The sequence below is a fragment of the Cajanus cajan genome, chromosome 3 (genome assembly GCF_000230855.2).
Source record: "Cajanus cajan strain Asha chromosome 3, NIPB_CcT2T_4, whole genome shotgun sequence".
Lineage (NCBI taxonomy): Eukaryota > Viridiplantae > Streptophyta > Magnoliopsida > Fabales > Fabaceae > Cajanus > Cajanus cajan.
In genome coordinates, this window is record NC_138519.1 from 77,836,011 (window position 1) to 77,855,568 (window position 19,558).

The 19,558-nt window shown below is 29.6% G+C and overlaps 2 protein-coding genes across 2 annotated transcripts; both read left to right on the forward strand.

Moving 5' to 3' along the window:
• Window positions 1–5,211: 5,211 nt before the first annotated feature.
• On the forward strand, window positions 5,212–6,404 carry LOC109797780 (Calcium-dependent lipid-binding (CaLB domain) family protein). Its single transcript, XM_020357918.3, is given in 2 exon segments — window positions 5,212–5,933; window positions 5,935–6,404. Coding segments are annotated over 2 exon segments (855 nt in total). The 5' UTR covers window positions 5,212–5,351; the 3' UTR covers window positions 6,208–6,404.
• Window positions 6,405–10,431: 4,027 nt separating this feature from the next.
• On the forward strand, window positions 10,432–14,525 carry LOC109794385 (26S proteasome non-ATPase regulatory subunit 7 homolog A). Its single transcript, XM_020353835.3, has 10 exons — window positions 10,432–10,714; window positions 11,234–11,326; window positions 11,422–11,503; window positions 12,746–12,842; window positions 12,935–13,010; window positions 13,136–13,194; window positions 13,322–13,444; window positions 13,632–13,689; window positions 13,773–13,858; window positions 14,168–14,525. Exons 1-10 carry the CDS (start codon window positions 10,528–10,530, stop codon window positions 14,234–14,236), a joined length of 930 nt encoding a protein of 309 aa, XP_020209424.2. The 5' UTR covers window positions 10,432–10,527; the 3' UTR covers window positions 14,237–14,525.
• The last annotated feature ends 5,033 nt before the right edge of the window (window positions 14,526–19,558 follow it).

The window sequence follows — 19,558 nt, forward strand, 5'->3', positions numbered from 1 at the left end:
AAGTCACATATGAGATTACCCCAATGACTACCCTCCAAGTACTACACCCCTCCAATATTAGGTTTGAGACTAAGTCTTCGACCCAATAGTTTACTCGATTGGTCAATTTATACACGTATGGTTCGACTTGACCCCATACAAATACCACATAAAACATATAGGAGATAATTGAAAACAACTTACCCATTTAAATGTTAACTTACCTACTAAAGAGTTTCAACCAAACTTGGGAAGCACCGCAATGTATATCCACGCAATAGGATATTCAAATTTTGAAAACAACTTTATTTCCCTCTAATTTTTATGTATCGTAGTTACGACATGTATTTAACTCACATGGTTATAGCTTATCAACTTAACAACTTTAGCAGCATGCCACTTATTATACAACTTTATCAACTTACAACTTTAGTAACACATTTATCAGCACCATATTATCATTCAATTGTACAAATAACTTAAAGAAACATACATCTTATAATTTGATCAACTTCATCAATTATCATCAATAAACAACTTTAAATATCGTCATATATCATCATTTATATCAACAATTCATCATATTTCAATATTTAATAACTCAAGACATCATACTACTTAATCAACCTACCTCAATAAGAAACTTAAAACAATAGGAAACTTAAGCAATGTGTGCATCTTTATAATAGCATCAAACATTATCATATGCTACAAGAGAATTAACATATGTCATTTATTAGATGTAGTCATCCACTAATATAGAATGACAATTTTCACATAACACAACACAATTGGAGTTCCATTAATACAATCAAACTCAACTTTATCTCATATGAAAGCTAAAAAGGATATCTACAACTCTTATGAAGACTTCAAGTTCTAACTTCATCATTTACTATACTAAAAATCACAAAAACCGTAATAATTTAGTCTGAAGCTGACAGCTTGACATTTACTTACTAAAACTGTCATAACTTGAGTTTTATACCTCTTTTTTAGGTGATTCGAAAGTCATTAGAAATCTAACATATAGGGCTACAACTTTTATGAAGATAAGAAAGTCTAATTAAAAAATCACTGATCCACTCAATGCAATAAATTTCGTTTAGCGAACTTTGAATCAAGTAGTTTCTACTTCAATTATGCCAAACCCTTTCAAATTTGTCCAACCCTTTCAAATCCACTTAATGGATTACTTCCAAAGACACCCTTATTCTCATACCCAATCATGTTTGGTCATTTCAAAATTGTTTAGTGGATTCATGACAAATATCATCTCTTTTACTCACGATTTTGGGGTTTTCAGGTATTTTTAATCCATCTCAAGCTCACCTACAAGCTCTAAACTCAAATTTAAACTAACAAAACTCATCTTAACATCATCAATACTTCATTTCTAACAATAAAACAACTTACAATAAGGATATGTGTAATATTCCGAATTTTCTACTAATATAATAGTTTAATTATTATTATTTTTTATATTTATTGGAATTATTTTATTACAATTGTTTTAATTAATTAAGTGGATTTTATAAATATTTTATATTCTTATAATAATTATGAGTGTTTTAATTAAATAATAAATATTTATAAAAAAATTATTTTGTAAAATATTTATTAGAAAAATATGTATTTTTATGATATTTTGTTATAATAAGTATTTGAAAAAAAGTATGTATTTTTATTGTAATTGTTTATATACTTTATTTTAATTATAATTGTATTGAAAGAAATAGATTTATTTTATATATTATATATTTGTTAATTATTAATTAATTATTGTATCTTGTTATAATTATCTAGATTGGAAGAAATATGTTTATTTGATATATTACCTATTCATAAGTTTTTAATATTTAATGGAAAGAAAAAGATAATTATGTTTAAAGTATTTTTTACTAAAGATTTAAATTTTTAAAAATGGGTCACAACAATTCTTTCTTTTATTTTTTACGCTTCTCATTTTCTCTCGTTCCGAATAATGTGAAGGAGAATCAGAGCTCATAGGAGAATACCTCAAAGATCTACGTCCTTCATCAAGCGTTCATCAAAATAAAGAGAGAGTGAGTAATCTCACTCTGAGTATCAAATGTATGTTAGGTAGTGAGATTTGTCCCCAATCTCTTCTCTGTTGCTTGTATTATATGAAGGGGGTTTTCTCAAATAATTTTATTATGTATTTTTTGATCTTACATATGATTTTTTTTTATTGTTCTATTTGATGTGGTGTAGTTTTATATGTCTCTAATTTTGTGAATAAACATATAATTGTGAAATTTGAATTGCCTATAGGTTCCTGTGAGAACCCTAAGTGATTATTATGTGAGTAGTTATTAAGAGTATGTAATTAGAATGTGAAATTGATGTTGTATTCAAGTAATTGATGGTATAATTGAGTAGTATTAGGCTTTAATTTATGTTTTTACCGATTGAATTGTGAAAAAAGAATATGAATGTTGGTTGTGCCTTGTTTTGAAAATTTTGGTAAGAACATACCTTGGTATTTATATGATTCCTCTATGTGTGATTAATGAAATTGAGTTTCGATTGTTGAGTTAAAAGTACACATTTTGGGTTACAATTTAAACTCGAGAATCACATAAAAATGTTATGGGATGACCAAGTTATGTGAGTTAAAAGATGAACCTCATATTTTGTGCGCAAAATGTAACATATATACGTTGTGAGCCTTTCGAGTAAAACTTAAATGACAGAATTAGGTTTTTTTAATCTTCATAAAAGTTATCGCCCTAAATGTTAGCTTTCAAATCTCGTTAGAATCAATTAAAAAATAAGTCTAGAAATCAAGTTATCATTAAATTAATGAGAGGATGTCAAGCTATAAAGTTTAGGCTGAAACATTACGATTTTGTATATTTTTTTTAAATAATAGATGACATAATTAGCTTTTGGGGTCAACATAGAAATTGGAAATAATTATCTTATTTTTCTAATAAAATTAAGATCAATTTGATATCATATATATAGCTCTAGATAGGATGTTTGGATCACACAATGTCTTAGAAGGTTAAGTTGTAGAAATGTAGTTTGTAATGAAGATAATAAGTAGTTTTACCCTTTAAGTGTTTGATCTTATGAATGATTTGAGGTACTTATATCAATGTTTAGAAATGATGAATTATGGTAGAAAACAATTGTTAATAGGTTATGATGTAAATTGATTGTTAATGACTTGAGATATTCTAATGATTGTGATATCTAAGGAATTCATGTGTGACAATGATAAAGTTGCTAGAAATTCTTAGTGACATTGATCTTAGTGGCTATGGTTAAAGTGATAACATATGATTAAACTATCTCATAGTGATTTTTATTTGAGGTGTATTTGATGATGTTGTGTAATCATTGTATTACTTAATAACTGATTATAGTGTATGAGTATGCCATTGATATGACATATTGTGAGCTATGTATGAATTGATTGATGTGCTTTAACATTGATGCATTTGATGTGTATGGATCCTGCGAGGATCATATGATGAGAAGTTTAAGTGAGGCTTAACCATGATGTGATATGATAAGATGTGTGATGTGTTATGGTATAAGACCATCTGAATGTTATGCATAAAGACTGTTTGACATCCATCATATGCATAAAATGTTTTTGAAGGATATGATATGAAATACATCGTTAGGAAAGGTCCCTTGTATAAAAGTCTGGGAACCAACCTTGGAGATAACTTGATTTGAGAGTCTTAGTCCTGCTCTCATGAGCATGTGATGTATCTTGCAGGCTTAGCTATCTCAACTAGATCCTAGTAGTATGTCTTTCTACGTGTATTGTTATGATGTAACTTGATTCTTATATTGTTATTAATGGAATAATTAATCTTAATTATTGTATGATTAAGCTATGTTGTTGTATATGCGTGACTACTCGATCATTCTCTACACTAGTGGCTAAAGTGTGATATGTTTTAACTCTCCTATTTTCTTTGTGTCTTGTTTTGGTATGTTTATGCTGAAGACTTTAACTTTGGAGAAGTTTAAATTGTTGATGAGATTGTTCTAATAGGATGTAACATCAAAACTTTAAATAAAGTTTTTTTTCCTACTATTCTTGCATTAGAATGCTAGTTCTTGTTTTTAGAAAATGTTTTTGCACTATTTATTATTCCTTGTAATCGCTTTAGTTTTAGTCATGTTATTTCTTGAGTTTTGAATGTCATATATTTTATTCTCAATTTTTAATTATTAAAGGAAGTATTTTCAAACTATTATTATTATTTCTATTATTGTGATTATGTATGAGGGTTAAAAGGTGTCCCTCCCTGCAACATTAAATGTAATACAACTTTAGTATTTTAATTAATTACAAGCAATTAAATTAGTCATTGCACTTGTTGTACTTGATTAAGCAAATTTCATGTTTAAATAATTACAAAAATGCACGAATAACCTATTACTTATAATCAATTAAAGTTTATGCTTAGTTAATTACAAGTAATTGAAATGCCTCATTCATTGAGTGCAATCAATTGATTATATTTAATGTTCGAATAATGTCACGAAAGTCCTTATATTTTTTATTAGTCTCTTAATCAATTAAAAATTAATTATGAAAATATCTTATATAATTAATTTTAGAAAGATAAATTAGTAAATTTGTTTATATTATAAATTTGTCCTTTTTTAAATTCAAACCAAATAATTATAATATTATTATTTTTTATTTTCTATTCATGTTTCTTAAAATAAATATTTAATCTGTATTCTATTTTTCTTACTTAATTATTTTCATTTAACTAATTTTTTTTAATTACCTTTGATGCTATTCTCACATATTTCTTCGTTATACAAGGTAATTTTGTATTTCTTTTGGTACCATTTCCCACACATTTCTTCGTTAAACAATGTAGATTAGGGCTTAAGATTTTAATCTTTTATCTTTATTAGTTATTCGAAATCTGATCTCGAAGCCGTTTCATACTTTGCAATTGGATAGACGAAGAGTGAGAAAGCCAAACCCCTTAAATTGTCCCATCAGCGATTCACCATACCTAATAAATTGCCAAGTTATTCTTTTACTTTTTGAATATGACTTTAGGATACCTATCTAGTATATATCTTAATACTAGTTGTAACGGTGGGATAGAATGCAAGCCAACTAGCCGTAGTTTTGCGTAAAGGACACGGCTTCAATTAAAAAATAAATATAATTTTATGTTTAAGTACTATGTTAATTTATGTTTAATTATACATATATTGATAAGTAAAAAAGAAGCACCAAACCAAAGGAAGTGGATAACAAAACAGTGATTGAAAAAACAAATAAAAAAATCTGATCTGCTTCTTTTCTGAGCGTACTGGGAGTTGCGACTGCGAGCGAGCGAGGAAGCAAAGAAAAAATGGCGTCATCGCGTCCCCCTCCGTCGAAATCAGTGGATCTGGACCTGACGATCGTGTCGGCGAAGCACCTGAAGAACGTGAACTGGAAGAACGGCGATCTGAAGGCATACGTGGTGTTCTGGGTGGACCCTGAGCGGCGGCTGGCGACGAAATCCGACGAGTCCGGGTCCACCTCCCCCGTCTGGAACGAGCGCTTCGCCCTCCCTCTCCCTCTCCCTCTCCCCCTCCACGACTCCTCCCTCACCCTCGAGATATTCCACTCCAAACCCTCCGACACCCCGAAACCCCTGGTGGCCACCCTCCGCCTCCCCCTCAAAGACCTCCACGACCTCCACGACTCCTCCCGCCTCCGCAAGTTCCCCCTCTCCCGCCCCTCCGGCCGTCCCCACGGCAAGATCCACCTCAAACTCGGCCTCCTCCCCCGCCCCCAATCCCTCGATTACCCAAACCCTAACCCTAACACTAACCCTAACTTCCTCTGCTACCGAGGCTACTCCCCGCCTCCCCCTCCTTACTCTTCCTACACTTCTTACCCTGACTCCTATGCTGGATACTACCCCGGTTATTATTCTGGCGCCCCCCCCCCCTCCCCCTCCCCCCAGGCCCTTCTTTGACCGCTACGCTGGGCCCACTGGGCCTTCCGCCCCTCTCGACTATTCCTCCGCCTACGACCCCAAGCCCAAGGGGGCTCCCAAATTGGGCCTCGGTACTGGCCTCGCTGTTGGCGCTGTTGCTGGAGCCCTCGGCGGCCTCGCTCTCGAAGAGGGACTCAAATACGAAGAGGACAGAATCGCCGAGAGGGTCGAGAACGACGTCGCCCGCGACGATTTCAGCGATTACCGAGTAGATTACTGAGTTTGAGGTTTGCAACTCTAAGGCTGTTTCGATTCACTCTAATGGTATATAGCTATTTATATATGTATATGTATGTAGATTACTGAAGTTGGTATTGGATTGATGAATGTATCACCGCTGTAGTTTTTATGTTTTGTTTCCTGCTTCTCATGATTTGCTACTGCTCTTTAAATGAAATAAAGTTGGTTTCACTTTAAGATTGCAGCACTTGAGACGGGTTTTAATTTTTATGATTGTGATTTGTGAAGCTCGGTTTTCTTTTGGTTTTGATTCAGATTTGAAGCCTAGTTGTGTGATTCTTGCTCTTTTAGTGCTATGTGTAATGGATGAATAGGGTTTAAAAGTACAAGCTTTATGTTGCATTTTCATTAAGCAATAACTTCTTACAAATGAGTGAATGTGGAGTCTTCTTATGGAATGTTATGAATCTTTTCTTACACATGAATGTTATGAGTCTGCATGAATGTATGCAGTTGTGCTAGGTTGAATGGTATAGAGGGTCATGCTGGATGGATTGTAACAATTTGTCATGTCTTATTTCACAAATTCTCTTTAATTACTAATAGAAATGGAACATTATTGCATCATGAGTTGCACAAAATGAGAGACAGACAATTTGGGGTTGATGAGCAAATTATCCAATCAATGAGCACTTTTGTCTTGTGCCATTGCATCAACCACTAGGATCATGTAAGGGTTGCCAGTGTGAACTTATGTTTATCTTTATATATATATATATATTATTTTAATGGATATGATATTGCTTTTTTATTAATAACATTGCAAGTAAATCTTTCCGATTACTTATTTGTTTTTTATGAGCACTGCTCAACTTTATATTTTCTAGTTTGTGGAAAATAACAAGTTGGATTTATTTGGGGAGGTGGAATTTTCTGAGGAATGGTTACTGATTACTTTAATGGCTTGAAGTTGCTTAGCCACAGCAGAATATTCTATGCCAGGGGTAGTTTGTTTCATAGTTTGGTTCAGCTAAGTGGAAATTCACTTGTTTGGCATGTATGCAGTTTTGCTGCAGAAAATCTCAGCAGCATTCCCCGCCCCCTCTGTCTGGAAGATTTGGTGTTCCCTCGATCTCAAGCAAGTGAACATCTTGTAGATCACATGTTTTAAAATTGTTACTTAAAAGTTGGACTTTTAATTGAAGAGTGTTGTCTAAATCATTGTTTTAAAGTAATTGTCTAATGTAAAAAAAATTGTTTAAATTAATTATTAAGGATTGCTATTCTGTCAGTGGAAGGGGAAGGCTACTTTTAAGCATTACTTCCAATAAGCCTTAACTACTAAGGCAGGGTAGAGAAATATACAAACAATTTAGGAATTATGACAATCAGACGTCCACATTTGCACCCTACTCAAGTTATATGAATTGTTCAAATAATCAAGTCATGAGTTTTTAAGTAACTGAAAATAATTTTAATGTGGTTATTATGTAGTCTCACACTCTTATCGAAAACATCCTTCAATATGTCGAGCAACTGTTGTCCTTTACTTAATAATAGGGGTTGCTCTACCCACCGAATCATGGGTCACACGGTTGTCATACTCTTAAAGAGTCTAAGCTACTAAGATACTAGTCACCGGCATATGGGTAGAGAAAGTGGGTTATTAACACTCTTTGTTAAAGAATCATAAATAAACAATAATGTATTTTTATTACTAGTCTTAGCTGTGAAATTTATTTAATTTAAAGTAAATTACATTACTGTACTTTTTTATTATTGAAAGACAGAAATGTTCTAAATTGTATTGATGTAAAATATATTTTTTAGCAATGAAGAAGTCTGAGAATATTTTGCCTCATCGTCTACCAACTCGATTTTTTAACAATTAATTTCCAGAGTATTTTATTTTATTTTTTAAAGTTTCAAAATTGTTACAAAAGTTTAATATCAGAAGTTTCCATAATTAAATAGGAAAATTTAACAACTCGATTAAATACAAGTTAATCGAGTTATTCATACTTTTATAAGGATGGCATGATCTTTTGTTAGTTACCATTTTCTGGTCATCTGACAACAAAGATTAATAATATTTAGAAATGAATTTAAATTGGTATGGCTTAACAAGAAAAAATGGCAGATGATAAGTATGCATTGGTGTTGCACTTGTGCTTCATACAAGTGAATTTAGAGGTGTTTGTTCAAAAGGATGTTATGAGGAAGTTCAATGAATGAAACCTTTGTGAGTCGGACGATTTTAGCATGATCTCAATTGACCTTCTTCTACTCCATGTGGAGTTTGGTTATCTACATGTGGAGTTTGATGATTAAGGTACTAGATAAAATAATTATTTGAAAAAAATATTTAGATTGCTGTGGTATTTTTCTAAAATTTTCAATTTATGTTTATATAAATTTCAAAATTATTTTTATTTGACAACTAATAAATTAACACAAAATCTAATAATAAGTTAGTTATAATTGATCCTTAAAAATGATAATTACATAGTTATGACCGATGAAAGATTACACATGATTAACCAAAATATCCAATTCATGAAATCGTAAACTATGATATAAAGTTTACAAACTATGGTTTAACAAATTACACATGATTAACCAAAATATCCAATTCATGAAATCGTAAACTATGATATAAAGTTTACAAACTACAATTTAATAAAATATACATGATTAACCAAAATATCCAATTCATAAAATTGTAAACTATGATATAAAATTTACAAATTACGATTTAATAGTAAGATCCAAAAATGAGTCAAATTACAGAACAAAATACTTTTTATTAAATTTATCGTAAAATATAGTAATGGAAAAACAAAGAATACTAATTTAGGATAATCATAGAGATAAAGTTGACACAAAAATGTGCATACCAAAAGCATGTATTTCTTTTATATATAATATTATTTTATTTATTAGAGAAAAAAGACACTAAACATTTATTATTATTATTATTATTATTATTATTATTATTATATATATATATATATATAAGTGATTTTTGGAGTAGTTATTGCAGTAAAATTAGATATAAAAATGTGTACACCAAAAGTGCACATTCCATTTATATATAATGTAGATAAGTATATTTTTTTATTTATAATAACTTAATATCTTTTAGGTCAAAATATATTTTTGATCGTTTACCTTAAAAAAAATTAAATTTAAAATTTCATTTTAAAGGTTTCATTTTCAATTTTAGAATGTAATTTTAGTTTTGTTTTGACTGATTTGTGAAACTTGTTTGATTAGATATATTACATAAAAGCAATGAAATCTATTAAAGTAATTTTTTTTAATAATTTATGAGACTCACTTTTTACATATTTTTTTTTATCATATTTAGAATTCTTTTTTTTTTTTGGTTATTTAAACATTAATCAAGTTTCATGTTTCATAAATTTTATGTAGTTAAATTTAGTGAGACAAAATTCATAGATTGGATTATATAAATAAGCAAATCTAGTGCCATTAATAAAGAAGAATTACACATTTCATTTGCTCATAATAATTATGACAATTTCCAATATATATTTTTTTATATAATTTTAAACATATTTTTAACTCTCCCCTAGTTTTTAGGTGATTTTGGTTAATAACCATTTAAATTTAATTATGTGTTTGTATGGATAAAAATATATTTTCTACTTACTTAAGTAGAGTATGATAAATTATTATAACCGACACAAGTGTTTATTTTTTAGAAGACAGAAAATATGATATTAACATAGCCATCATATAGTTTGTGGGTGTTGTACTTAAAATTGTAGCACCATTAACTTTTCCAAAAGCTACGAACATGACATGCAAATTCTATTACCACATAACACAAGCTCTTTATTCCAACCAGCCTTTCATATCATGCTATTAACACCAATTATGCATCATATATGTGTGTCTCCACCACCACCACTCAAAATAATTTATTAATTGCAATAAAACCAGAAATAAAATTTTGATTTTAAGAACATAGTATCATATATCTGATACTATTTTTTATAAAAACATTTTTATTAATCCAACAGATAAATAAAAAATGATTATTAAAAATGTTATTATAGACAAATTTATATTAGTCTCAATTAGTATTATTAAAAATAAGTTTTTGAATGAGGGTAATTGGGCCAGTGGATCGTTAACGAGACATTGGAAACCGACCCATAGGCCCAAGAATACTTGGGCAATGGGCAGAAAAGAGTGGAGTGTGGAAAGAAAAGAAAGAAAAGAAAAAGGAGTTAGAGGCATTAAATAAGAAGAGGAGAAATGGAACAGGAAAAGAAAAGAAGGCCAAGCAGAGGAAGAAAAGAATAGAAGGGAGAAGAGAGAAAGAATTGCAATGGATGTGATAAAGACGCAGCAAATCTCGTCGCGACCAATCGAGAAGGTGGTAGTTCACCCGCTCGTCTTGCTTAGCATCGTCGACAACTACAACAGAGTCGCCAAAGACACTCGCAAACGCGTCGTCGGCGTCTTGCTCGGTTCCTCCTTCAAAGGCACCGTCGACGTCACCAACAGCTACGCCGGTGCCGATCTATCCTTTTTCCTTTCCAACCTCCGCATTGCTAATTCTTCTTCTCCATCTTATACTTTAGTACCCTTTTCTTTTATTTCAATTATGTTCCTTCACTCATTGTTCATCTATGTCAAGACCTAATACCACTTTCTCAAAATTAATAATACTATAATTACCCCTTGCCCACTGCTTCCCCAATTTCTGACCTATTGAATCACAAATCAGGCTTGCCCTTGTCGTTAGTCGTTAGTGGTGGGGTTAGGATGCACAAGGTACTAAGTTCGAGCTTTGTATATCATGAGAGCAAAGGGTGTCCATGATTATTATGTATTATGTATAACATTATTCACACTAGTTTGCTTCATTTTGGTATGTTTACCACGTTGGATATCCAATTTAACGTATAACATTGCTGCTTCCAATGTGAATTTTGTTGGAGTGATTCTTTGCGCGATTTAGGCATGTCAACACGAAATGGAGTGTGTGAATTGTCTCTCTCTCTCTCACTACTTGGTTATCGAATTGACAGTGCCCTTTGAAGAAGATGACAAGGATCCAAGCATCTGGTTTCTTGACCACAATTACCACGAATCCATGTTTTCCATGTTTAAAAGAATAAATGGTATCACTTGGGAAAATTTTCCTTTTGTATTTCTTTTTTGATTAAATATATCTGATCTAATTATTGAACATGTTCCTTTATTGTGTGATTTACAGCAAAGGAGCATGTCGTCGGGTGGTATAGCACAGGTCCAAAACTGCGTGAAAATGACCTTGACATTCATGGCTTATTTAATGAGTAAGTTTATTGAGCTGAATTCATGGTAGTTAACATCTGGATTCAAACCGTAAAATCCACGGTTTTATGACTTTAATCCCTTTAGGCAATTCAAATCCAAATTGTAGTTAAAATCCATGTTGCGGTAAAATCCTTCTAATATTAGGATGTAAATCCCAAAATCACTAAAATCCTTCAGTTTTGCTATTTTGTTGGTGATCCGTTTGGATGCATGACTTTGACCTGATTCATTTTTTGCCGACCAGTTTATTTTTCTCTCATTACTCACACAGACACTGCACCATTCTCTTGTTTGATTTGGTGAATCAGCAAACTCTAATACTTGTGTGAACCATTCTCTCCTTCAGTCCTTTGTTATTCTTCCATTCTTCCTGTCTGAGGCTTTGGGCCATTGTTGTCCTCCATCTGAGCCATTACTGTTCTTGGTCCATCTTTCTCTGTTTGATCCTCCGTTTTTGGTGTTCAAGTTTTACGTGTTGTAATGTGTGGTGTGCATGTGTTTTGGATGACATTTATGTAATATAGGTTATGAAGATGTATTAAATTTTTTTTTTGAAATGCTATCTTTGATTTTGAGATTTTCTTGGTAACCTGTTTGGATGTTTGACCTGATTCTTTTGTTGTTACTGATCCACTTTTTATTTTTTTCTTGGTAACCCAAATTGTTGTGAGAACCCTTCTGTCCATTGTTTTTCCTCTTTCTGAGGCTTTGGGCCATTGCTATTCTTCATCTTCTTCCTCTGTTTGAGCCTGTGTTTTTGGTGTTCCTAGTTTTATTAATTGTAATGTATGTGTTGTGTCCTTGTGTTTTTGGAATTGTTTAGTTTTTTACTACTTTATGAGTTTTGACTTACGAATATGATGCATGACATTTATAGGATACGGATTATGAATATGTATGTATTATGAATTTTGTAAACTCTTATGATTTGATTTGTGATTTTATTATTATTTGCAATTTTACCTCCCTGATTTTAACTACCTTGGCCGAATTCTTGTGGACTGTGGAGTGATATTTCTATGCTTTGTTTTCTTCACTTAATTTGAGCATTTATATTTCCCTGTCTTACTTCAAAATATAAAGTGGCTTCGCAACTTCCTTACCTTTTTACCCTCATCAATATCATTGTCATATATTGATTGAAACATCTTTGCCTGTTTATGTATTTATTGTAGTCATCTGTTGTTTTGTATACCTGATTAATCTTTATCCAAATTGATCAAAGCTTAAAACTGTTGCAGCTATGTTCCAAATCCTGTTTTGGTCATAATTGATGTTGAACCTAAGGAATTGGGAATCCCAACAAAAGCATATTATGCTGTTGAAGAGGTTAAAGAGGTAGAACACAAGTCCTTTATGTCTTTGATAAAGTGTATATGATGGTGGGAAGGAAGCTAGTGTTTTCTCAACATAGTTTATTCTGAATACAGAATGCTACTCAAAAAAGTCAAAAGGTCTTTGTGCACGTGCCATCAGAGATTGCTGCTCATGAAGTTGAGGAAATAGGTATTTCATGCCAATGAACCTAAAACTACTATAATGTGAAAATTCTAAATTTTATCCATACAGATGTGCAACCAATTTCTCCTTTTTTTTTTCTTTTTTTTTTAATTCTTCATACCCTTGTGCAGGAGTGGAACACTTGCTTAGAGATGTGAAGGATACAACCATTAGCACCCTTGCGACAGAGGTTTTTATTTTTCCCTTTTAAGTTATTCTTATTTATTTATTCCTTTTCCTTTGTTTTCTGTTGTATGTTTTTTTGCTGTAACTTATCCTTATTGATGCCGAGTGTGGACAACATAATTTTTACATAGGTAAGTGCAAAACTCACAGCCTTGAAGGGTTTGGATGCAAGGCTTAAAGAGATAAGGAGTTACCTTGACCTTGTTATTGATGGAAAGCTTCCATTAAACCATGAGATCCTGTACCATCTGCAGGTTTGTTTCTCATATTCTTGCTTAGTAAATGCTGATTGTTTGGCTCTTTTGTAAAAAAACAGGAAACCATGTGATACGTAGCAAATGGCTGGCAGGAATAATAGAAACATTTTGTTTCAATTTTATTTTTATGCTTATGCTGTATTATTGTTTTTAACCATTTCATTTCCTCGTTGCAATTTGTTAGGACGTGTTTAACCTGCTACCAAATCTTAATGTTGCTGATCTTATCAAGGCTTTCGCAGGTTACGATTTGTGACTTGATTAATATCATTTTTTTTCTTCTAGAATATCCATATTAAATTGTTGATCTGTCTTCCATGTGTAGTGAAAACAAATGATATGATGCTAGTAATATACCTCTCATCTCTCATCAGAAGTGTAATAGCACTCCACAACTTGATTAACAACAAGGTGAGATACACTCCCCTGAATTCTTCTGCAAGTATCATCGATGGTTGTTGATTACTTCATATTTAGAATTTGTTATGATATTATGAAAAATAATAATTTTGCAAGGTTGGAGAAAATTAGTCCTCCGTTTGTGTAGTCAGGTTTAGTATTCGGTAAGCTAGGCACTTGATGAACTCGTTCTCTGCTTACACCTTACTGGGTACATGGGTTATATCTATAAAAATGAGACAAGCTTATCTAGTGAAATGTTTCTAAGTCATCACTGATATACTGTGATTCGTGTCTTTTAATATTGTAATGTGATTTCAGATGCTTAACAAAGAGCATGAACGGGCAGAAGACTCAAAATCAGTTACAGTACCGAGTGCAGCTGCTTAAGTTTTGAGGGTTGTGATGGTTTGGAGCTCTAAATGTTATTGAATACATATGGATTAAGATTGTTACACTTTTTTACTTTTGTCGATCTTGCCTATTTGTGCTAGGGTTAGAGAACTTACACCTAACATGGCATAATGATCCTTTTATGCGAGTCCGGTGCTTCATGTATTTTACCCTTAAATACTTAGCTGATTTTCTTTGTTTGGTAGTTTTGGAAACAGCCATTATAGAATTCAATATTATAAACAAATTGATTAATATATCAGAAAATGAATCTTTGCCCTGATAATTTTTCCTTATTTTTACTTGATCCTTGAGTATCAATTTAGATTAGTCGAAGCACCTGTGGGGAGGGGAGGGGGTATGACCTGGGAAGAATTCCAATATTTAAGTATCGTTATTGTATATTAGCCCCCTGAAGTTTAAATTTTTGTAATATACATACTTGAATTTTATTGCTAAAAATCCCGGTTTCTTTTTGTAAAAAGGGCAATGAAGTTTAATGCAATTTAACTTTTAAGTATGTTGTGGAGCACTTGGAAAAGTTAAAACTAATTATAATGTCATATTCGTTATAAACAGTATAAAAAATGTTTGACAAAAATGGACAATCTTGATGAATGCTTGTAGTCTTAGTCGGAACGTTAAAACTTTTAGGAGCGATTTTTCAGTGTTTGTTTTAGTAAGCCATTTTTAGTGGTAAAGAAAACCAGTTGTTGAAGACGGTATACAAGTTTCAATGATTTTTTTTAAAATAATGCTTTACATGCTATTATTATTATTATTATTATTACCGTTTTTATATAATGCTACATCAATTACGAGATATTGAGATTATAAGTTTGCTGTTGCTGAAAATTTCTTAACAAAAACAATGAAAATAGAAAATCGCAAATCTTCTCTGAACAAAATCATAGGCGGCACATTAGAGACACATGATGGTTTTCAATATAGATTGAGCAGAACTAACTATTATTCATACAAAATCATTAATTTTGTTAATGCCAAATTACCAATGAACATATAAGATACTTCTTAGTCTCTACAATTAAATGTACATCATCTATGCTGTCAAATCCTCTACTCGCATATTTCAATCTATGTAAGAAAGTAGTACTATATAATGCCAAAAGCGAAGTGAGAATGTCAAAAAGAGAATAATACTATAGCACGTATCATCCTTTAAAGTTGTAGATAATATTTTGGTATTTTTACTTAATATGTCTAGATGAACTTAATTAATACATGCAGATAATTTACAAGAATAAGACTGAAGTTTAGAAAAGGAATTGTACCCGGGGATGACATTTTGAGGGCTTACATACAACAATATATATATATATGAGAGAGAGATTGTTAGTAACAAAGGAGTCCAACAAGCCCAAACGTAAGACTCAAATACCAACATGGCTTCAAGACTATTATTAATGTTTATTGCTTTGGGCCCAATTAAGTTTTATTTCTTTTAATCAAGTATCCTGGTGGAAGACACATGTAAGGTGAATATGATAGAACTGTTAGTATTTTCTCCTATTAAATCTCTTGCTGTAACGGCTATATGATATAAAATGAAATTATTTTCTCTTTTCAAAATAAAGTATCAAATAATTTTTAATTTTTTAAAATATGTATACTCGATCTATGTATTAAGAACTTTTAATTCAACAGTTAGATTGTTAAAATTTAATGTAGAACATGAGTTATAGAGTAAAATAATTATACTCAAAGTTATGTGTCTAAAGTTACTCTTTTAATTCAACGGTTAAATTGTTAAAATTTAATGTAGGACATGGGTTATAGAGTAAATTAATTATACTCAAAGTTATGTATGTCTAGAGTTACTCTTAGAATAAGTAAATCTCACCTCATAATATATTAAGAACAAATATATGTGTGTGGAAGGATTCATTTACTCTAAGAGTAAATATATTTAGACTTACTTCACTTTATAAATCATGTTTTACATTAAATTTTAACAATTTAACTATTAAATTAAAATTTTTTAATGCATATATCAAGTTTATAGATTTTTAAAAAATATGAGATGGAATCAACTTATTCTAAGAATAACATTTGATAAAGTTACTTCACTCCATAACTTATGTTTTACATTAAATTTTAATGATTCAATCGTTAATTTTAAATATCTTGGTAAATAGATTAAGTTTACAATTTCTTACAAAATTTAATAACTACTTGATATTTAGTTACATTAATTCAAATTAACATATATTCATAAAATTATATTATATGTTAATTTGAATTTATATAGTGAAGTGTTAAATAACTTTTAAATTTAGTAAAAATTTGTTACTTGATCTATTTAATAAAAAATTATAATTTAACGGTTGACTTGTTAAAATTCATGTGAATTATTAAGTGAAGTAACTTGATTCTTATCAAACGTGCACACATACACATAGATGTGTCAAGTTAGAAGAGTGTTTATAATTAGAAAATGAGATGGGTAAATCTAAACTATACAACCTTATACAAATGATTAGTATTAAAAGTAATTTAATGATCAAATAATCACTTAAAAAGTGACATCACATATATAGATGTGTCAAGTTAGAAAAGTGTTTATAATTAGAAAATGAGATGAATAAATCTAAATCATACAACTTTTTACAAATGATTAGTATTAAAAGTAATTTAATGATCAAATAATCACTTAAAAAATTACATGACACACATATATAGGCATATCTAATTGGAAGAGTGTTTATAATTAGAAAATGAGATAGATAAATTTAAACTATACAACATTTTACAAATAATTAGTATTAAAAGTAATTAATGATTAATTAATTTCTTAAAAAGTCACATTACTTTATAATTTAATCATAATCATTCATATATTCATATATGATTGTATTGTCTAAATTTTATCTTTTGATCTCACATACAAATAATTCTTACATTTCATGAAAAGGCTTATAAGCTCAAATTTATTATTATAATTAAATAAAAAAATTGAGTTTGCACAATAAAATTTTATACAGTTAATTAATTAAAGATTATTGTTGATATGATTTTTCGTAATGATGTCATGCTCTTGCTTATGATATTTTGGAGAAACAAATTTTGATCAAACCTATATTTATCTAATAAATACAATGTGTTCATGATAAAACTTTCTATGTAGAATTTAAAACCTTCTAAAAATTTGGAAATCCAACTACAAAAAGACACGTAGATAAAATTCAATAAATTTATATAAATGATGATTTATAATTAAATATCGGTGAAAACTATTTTATACTGTAAATATATCATTATAAAATTTATGTAATACTCTCGTAATTTATTTATATAATTATGAATACATATGTTAAAGTTTATTTATTTAGATTTACTGTTACATCATTTTTGTTTTCAAATTGAATAGCACATATTTTTGCTTTATAAATAAAAAAAGTTGATAAATTTAATATTTTTATACCAATTGTGTTTCACTGATTTAATTAATATATTTTTTAAAAATATATTTTATGAACAAAAATATCGTTTCAAGAACTTGAAGATCTGAAATCTTTAAAAAAATAAAATTTAAATATGCTTTTAGTTTCTTAAATTTAAAGTAAATTTATTTTTTATCTTTTAAATTTAAAATTATTATATTTTATTTTATAATTTTTAAAAATCTTGTTTTAGTCCGTCATGTTATAAATAATATATATAAAAGTGACAAATTAAAATAATTATATAATATCTATTAAATTTAATGTGATATTTTCATTAATAGTAATATTAATAAATAAATTTTATATGATAATGTGTGATAAATTTTCTAACAAAGTTTAAATATAAATACTAGAACAAGTGAAGAACAAGGTGGAATTTTAAAAATAAATTTACCTTGAATTTAAAAAATATATATTTAAGTCATAAAATAATATTACACTTTTTTATAAATTAAACTCAGCATGCCTGGTGCACTAATCCAAGTGAAGAACAAGGTGGAATTCCATGGGCATGTGGTACGAACATGTCAAGTCGCTGTAATCTTTCTACCATCGATAGAGTTATGATGTCATTTGCTTTAGTCTTAACCTTCTGCCAAATTTGGTGGTGCAGATTGCAGGTCACTTCATGCTCAGCCACAGAATAATCGTCTCTTTACATTCTTTACTCCAATAAATTGTCCCAAAGATTTCATTCTTTCCACCACGAGGTACCCGTGTAAAAATAAAGGTGGAGTTTGGTAAGAATCAAATTCATATATCACATATAAATGAGATTAATTTTTTATTATTAATGTAAGAAAATATTCGAATTGTAAATAAGATATGAAGATACAATATATAAGAGGGAGAAATTTATGTTAAATTAAATTTAAACTTGCATTTTAAGAGATAATTTATAAGTATCTTTATAAATATTTATTGAATCTTAAGATTTACCTCATGAATTCATTTGTAATTTATAAGAGAAATGCAAGAAATACACTTTTTTTATTGATTGAATTTTATTAAAAAACATAAAATTTGGCGAGTCTCATACTTTATTTAATTAATCTCTTTCTAAATTTTGTAGTTTTTAATCAATTTTAACTAACAATAAAAGTGTGTCATGATCAGTGTGTTAGAATCTATGTTGTTAGCACTCCTCATAATTATAAATACATCTATAAGTATTCTTAATTTGAAACTTGTTTTATGTTCTGATAGAGAAAAAAAAGAGAGAGAATAAGAAAAAATAAAGTAGAAATTAAGATTGATTAGTAGAACGAAAGTAAAAAAGGAGAAGGAGAAAGAATATAAATCTTTTAATTGATTTATATTGGATTAAATAAAAAAAATCAAAATTGATCATATTATCAATTAAGTTATACAATTGCCCTTTATATATTATGCAACTAACTACAATAGGAGGAAAAAAAGATTAAAAAAATCCAACTTTCTCTCTCTTTTTCTCTCTTTCCTTCTCTTTATAATATGTAAAGGACTATAATGAATTATAGGGATGTTCGAGGGTTACTTACAAATACTCCAACATTTATGTAAGTATTTGGAAAAATTACATTGACATTTCCTAATGTCTTTTTTAATGACACATATGTCTCCTCTAATTTTTAAGTAAATATTAATGTTTCTTATATATTTATTTAAGTGACATACATAACCTTTTATATAAGACAATATCATTTGTGTATTGTTAAGAGAGAATAAATTATTAATACAATTAAATGTAATAATTGAATGAGACTTAGTCCCATTTAAAAAAGATTATGAACAACTTATTTATACTTATCTATTGTTTTATAAGTGTTTATAATAGTATTTGGAAAAATTTATAAAATATCTTATGAGTAATCCA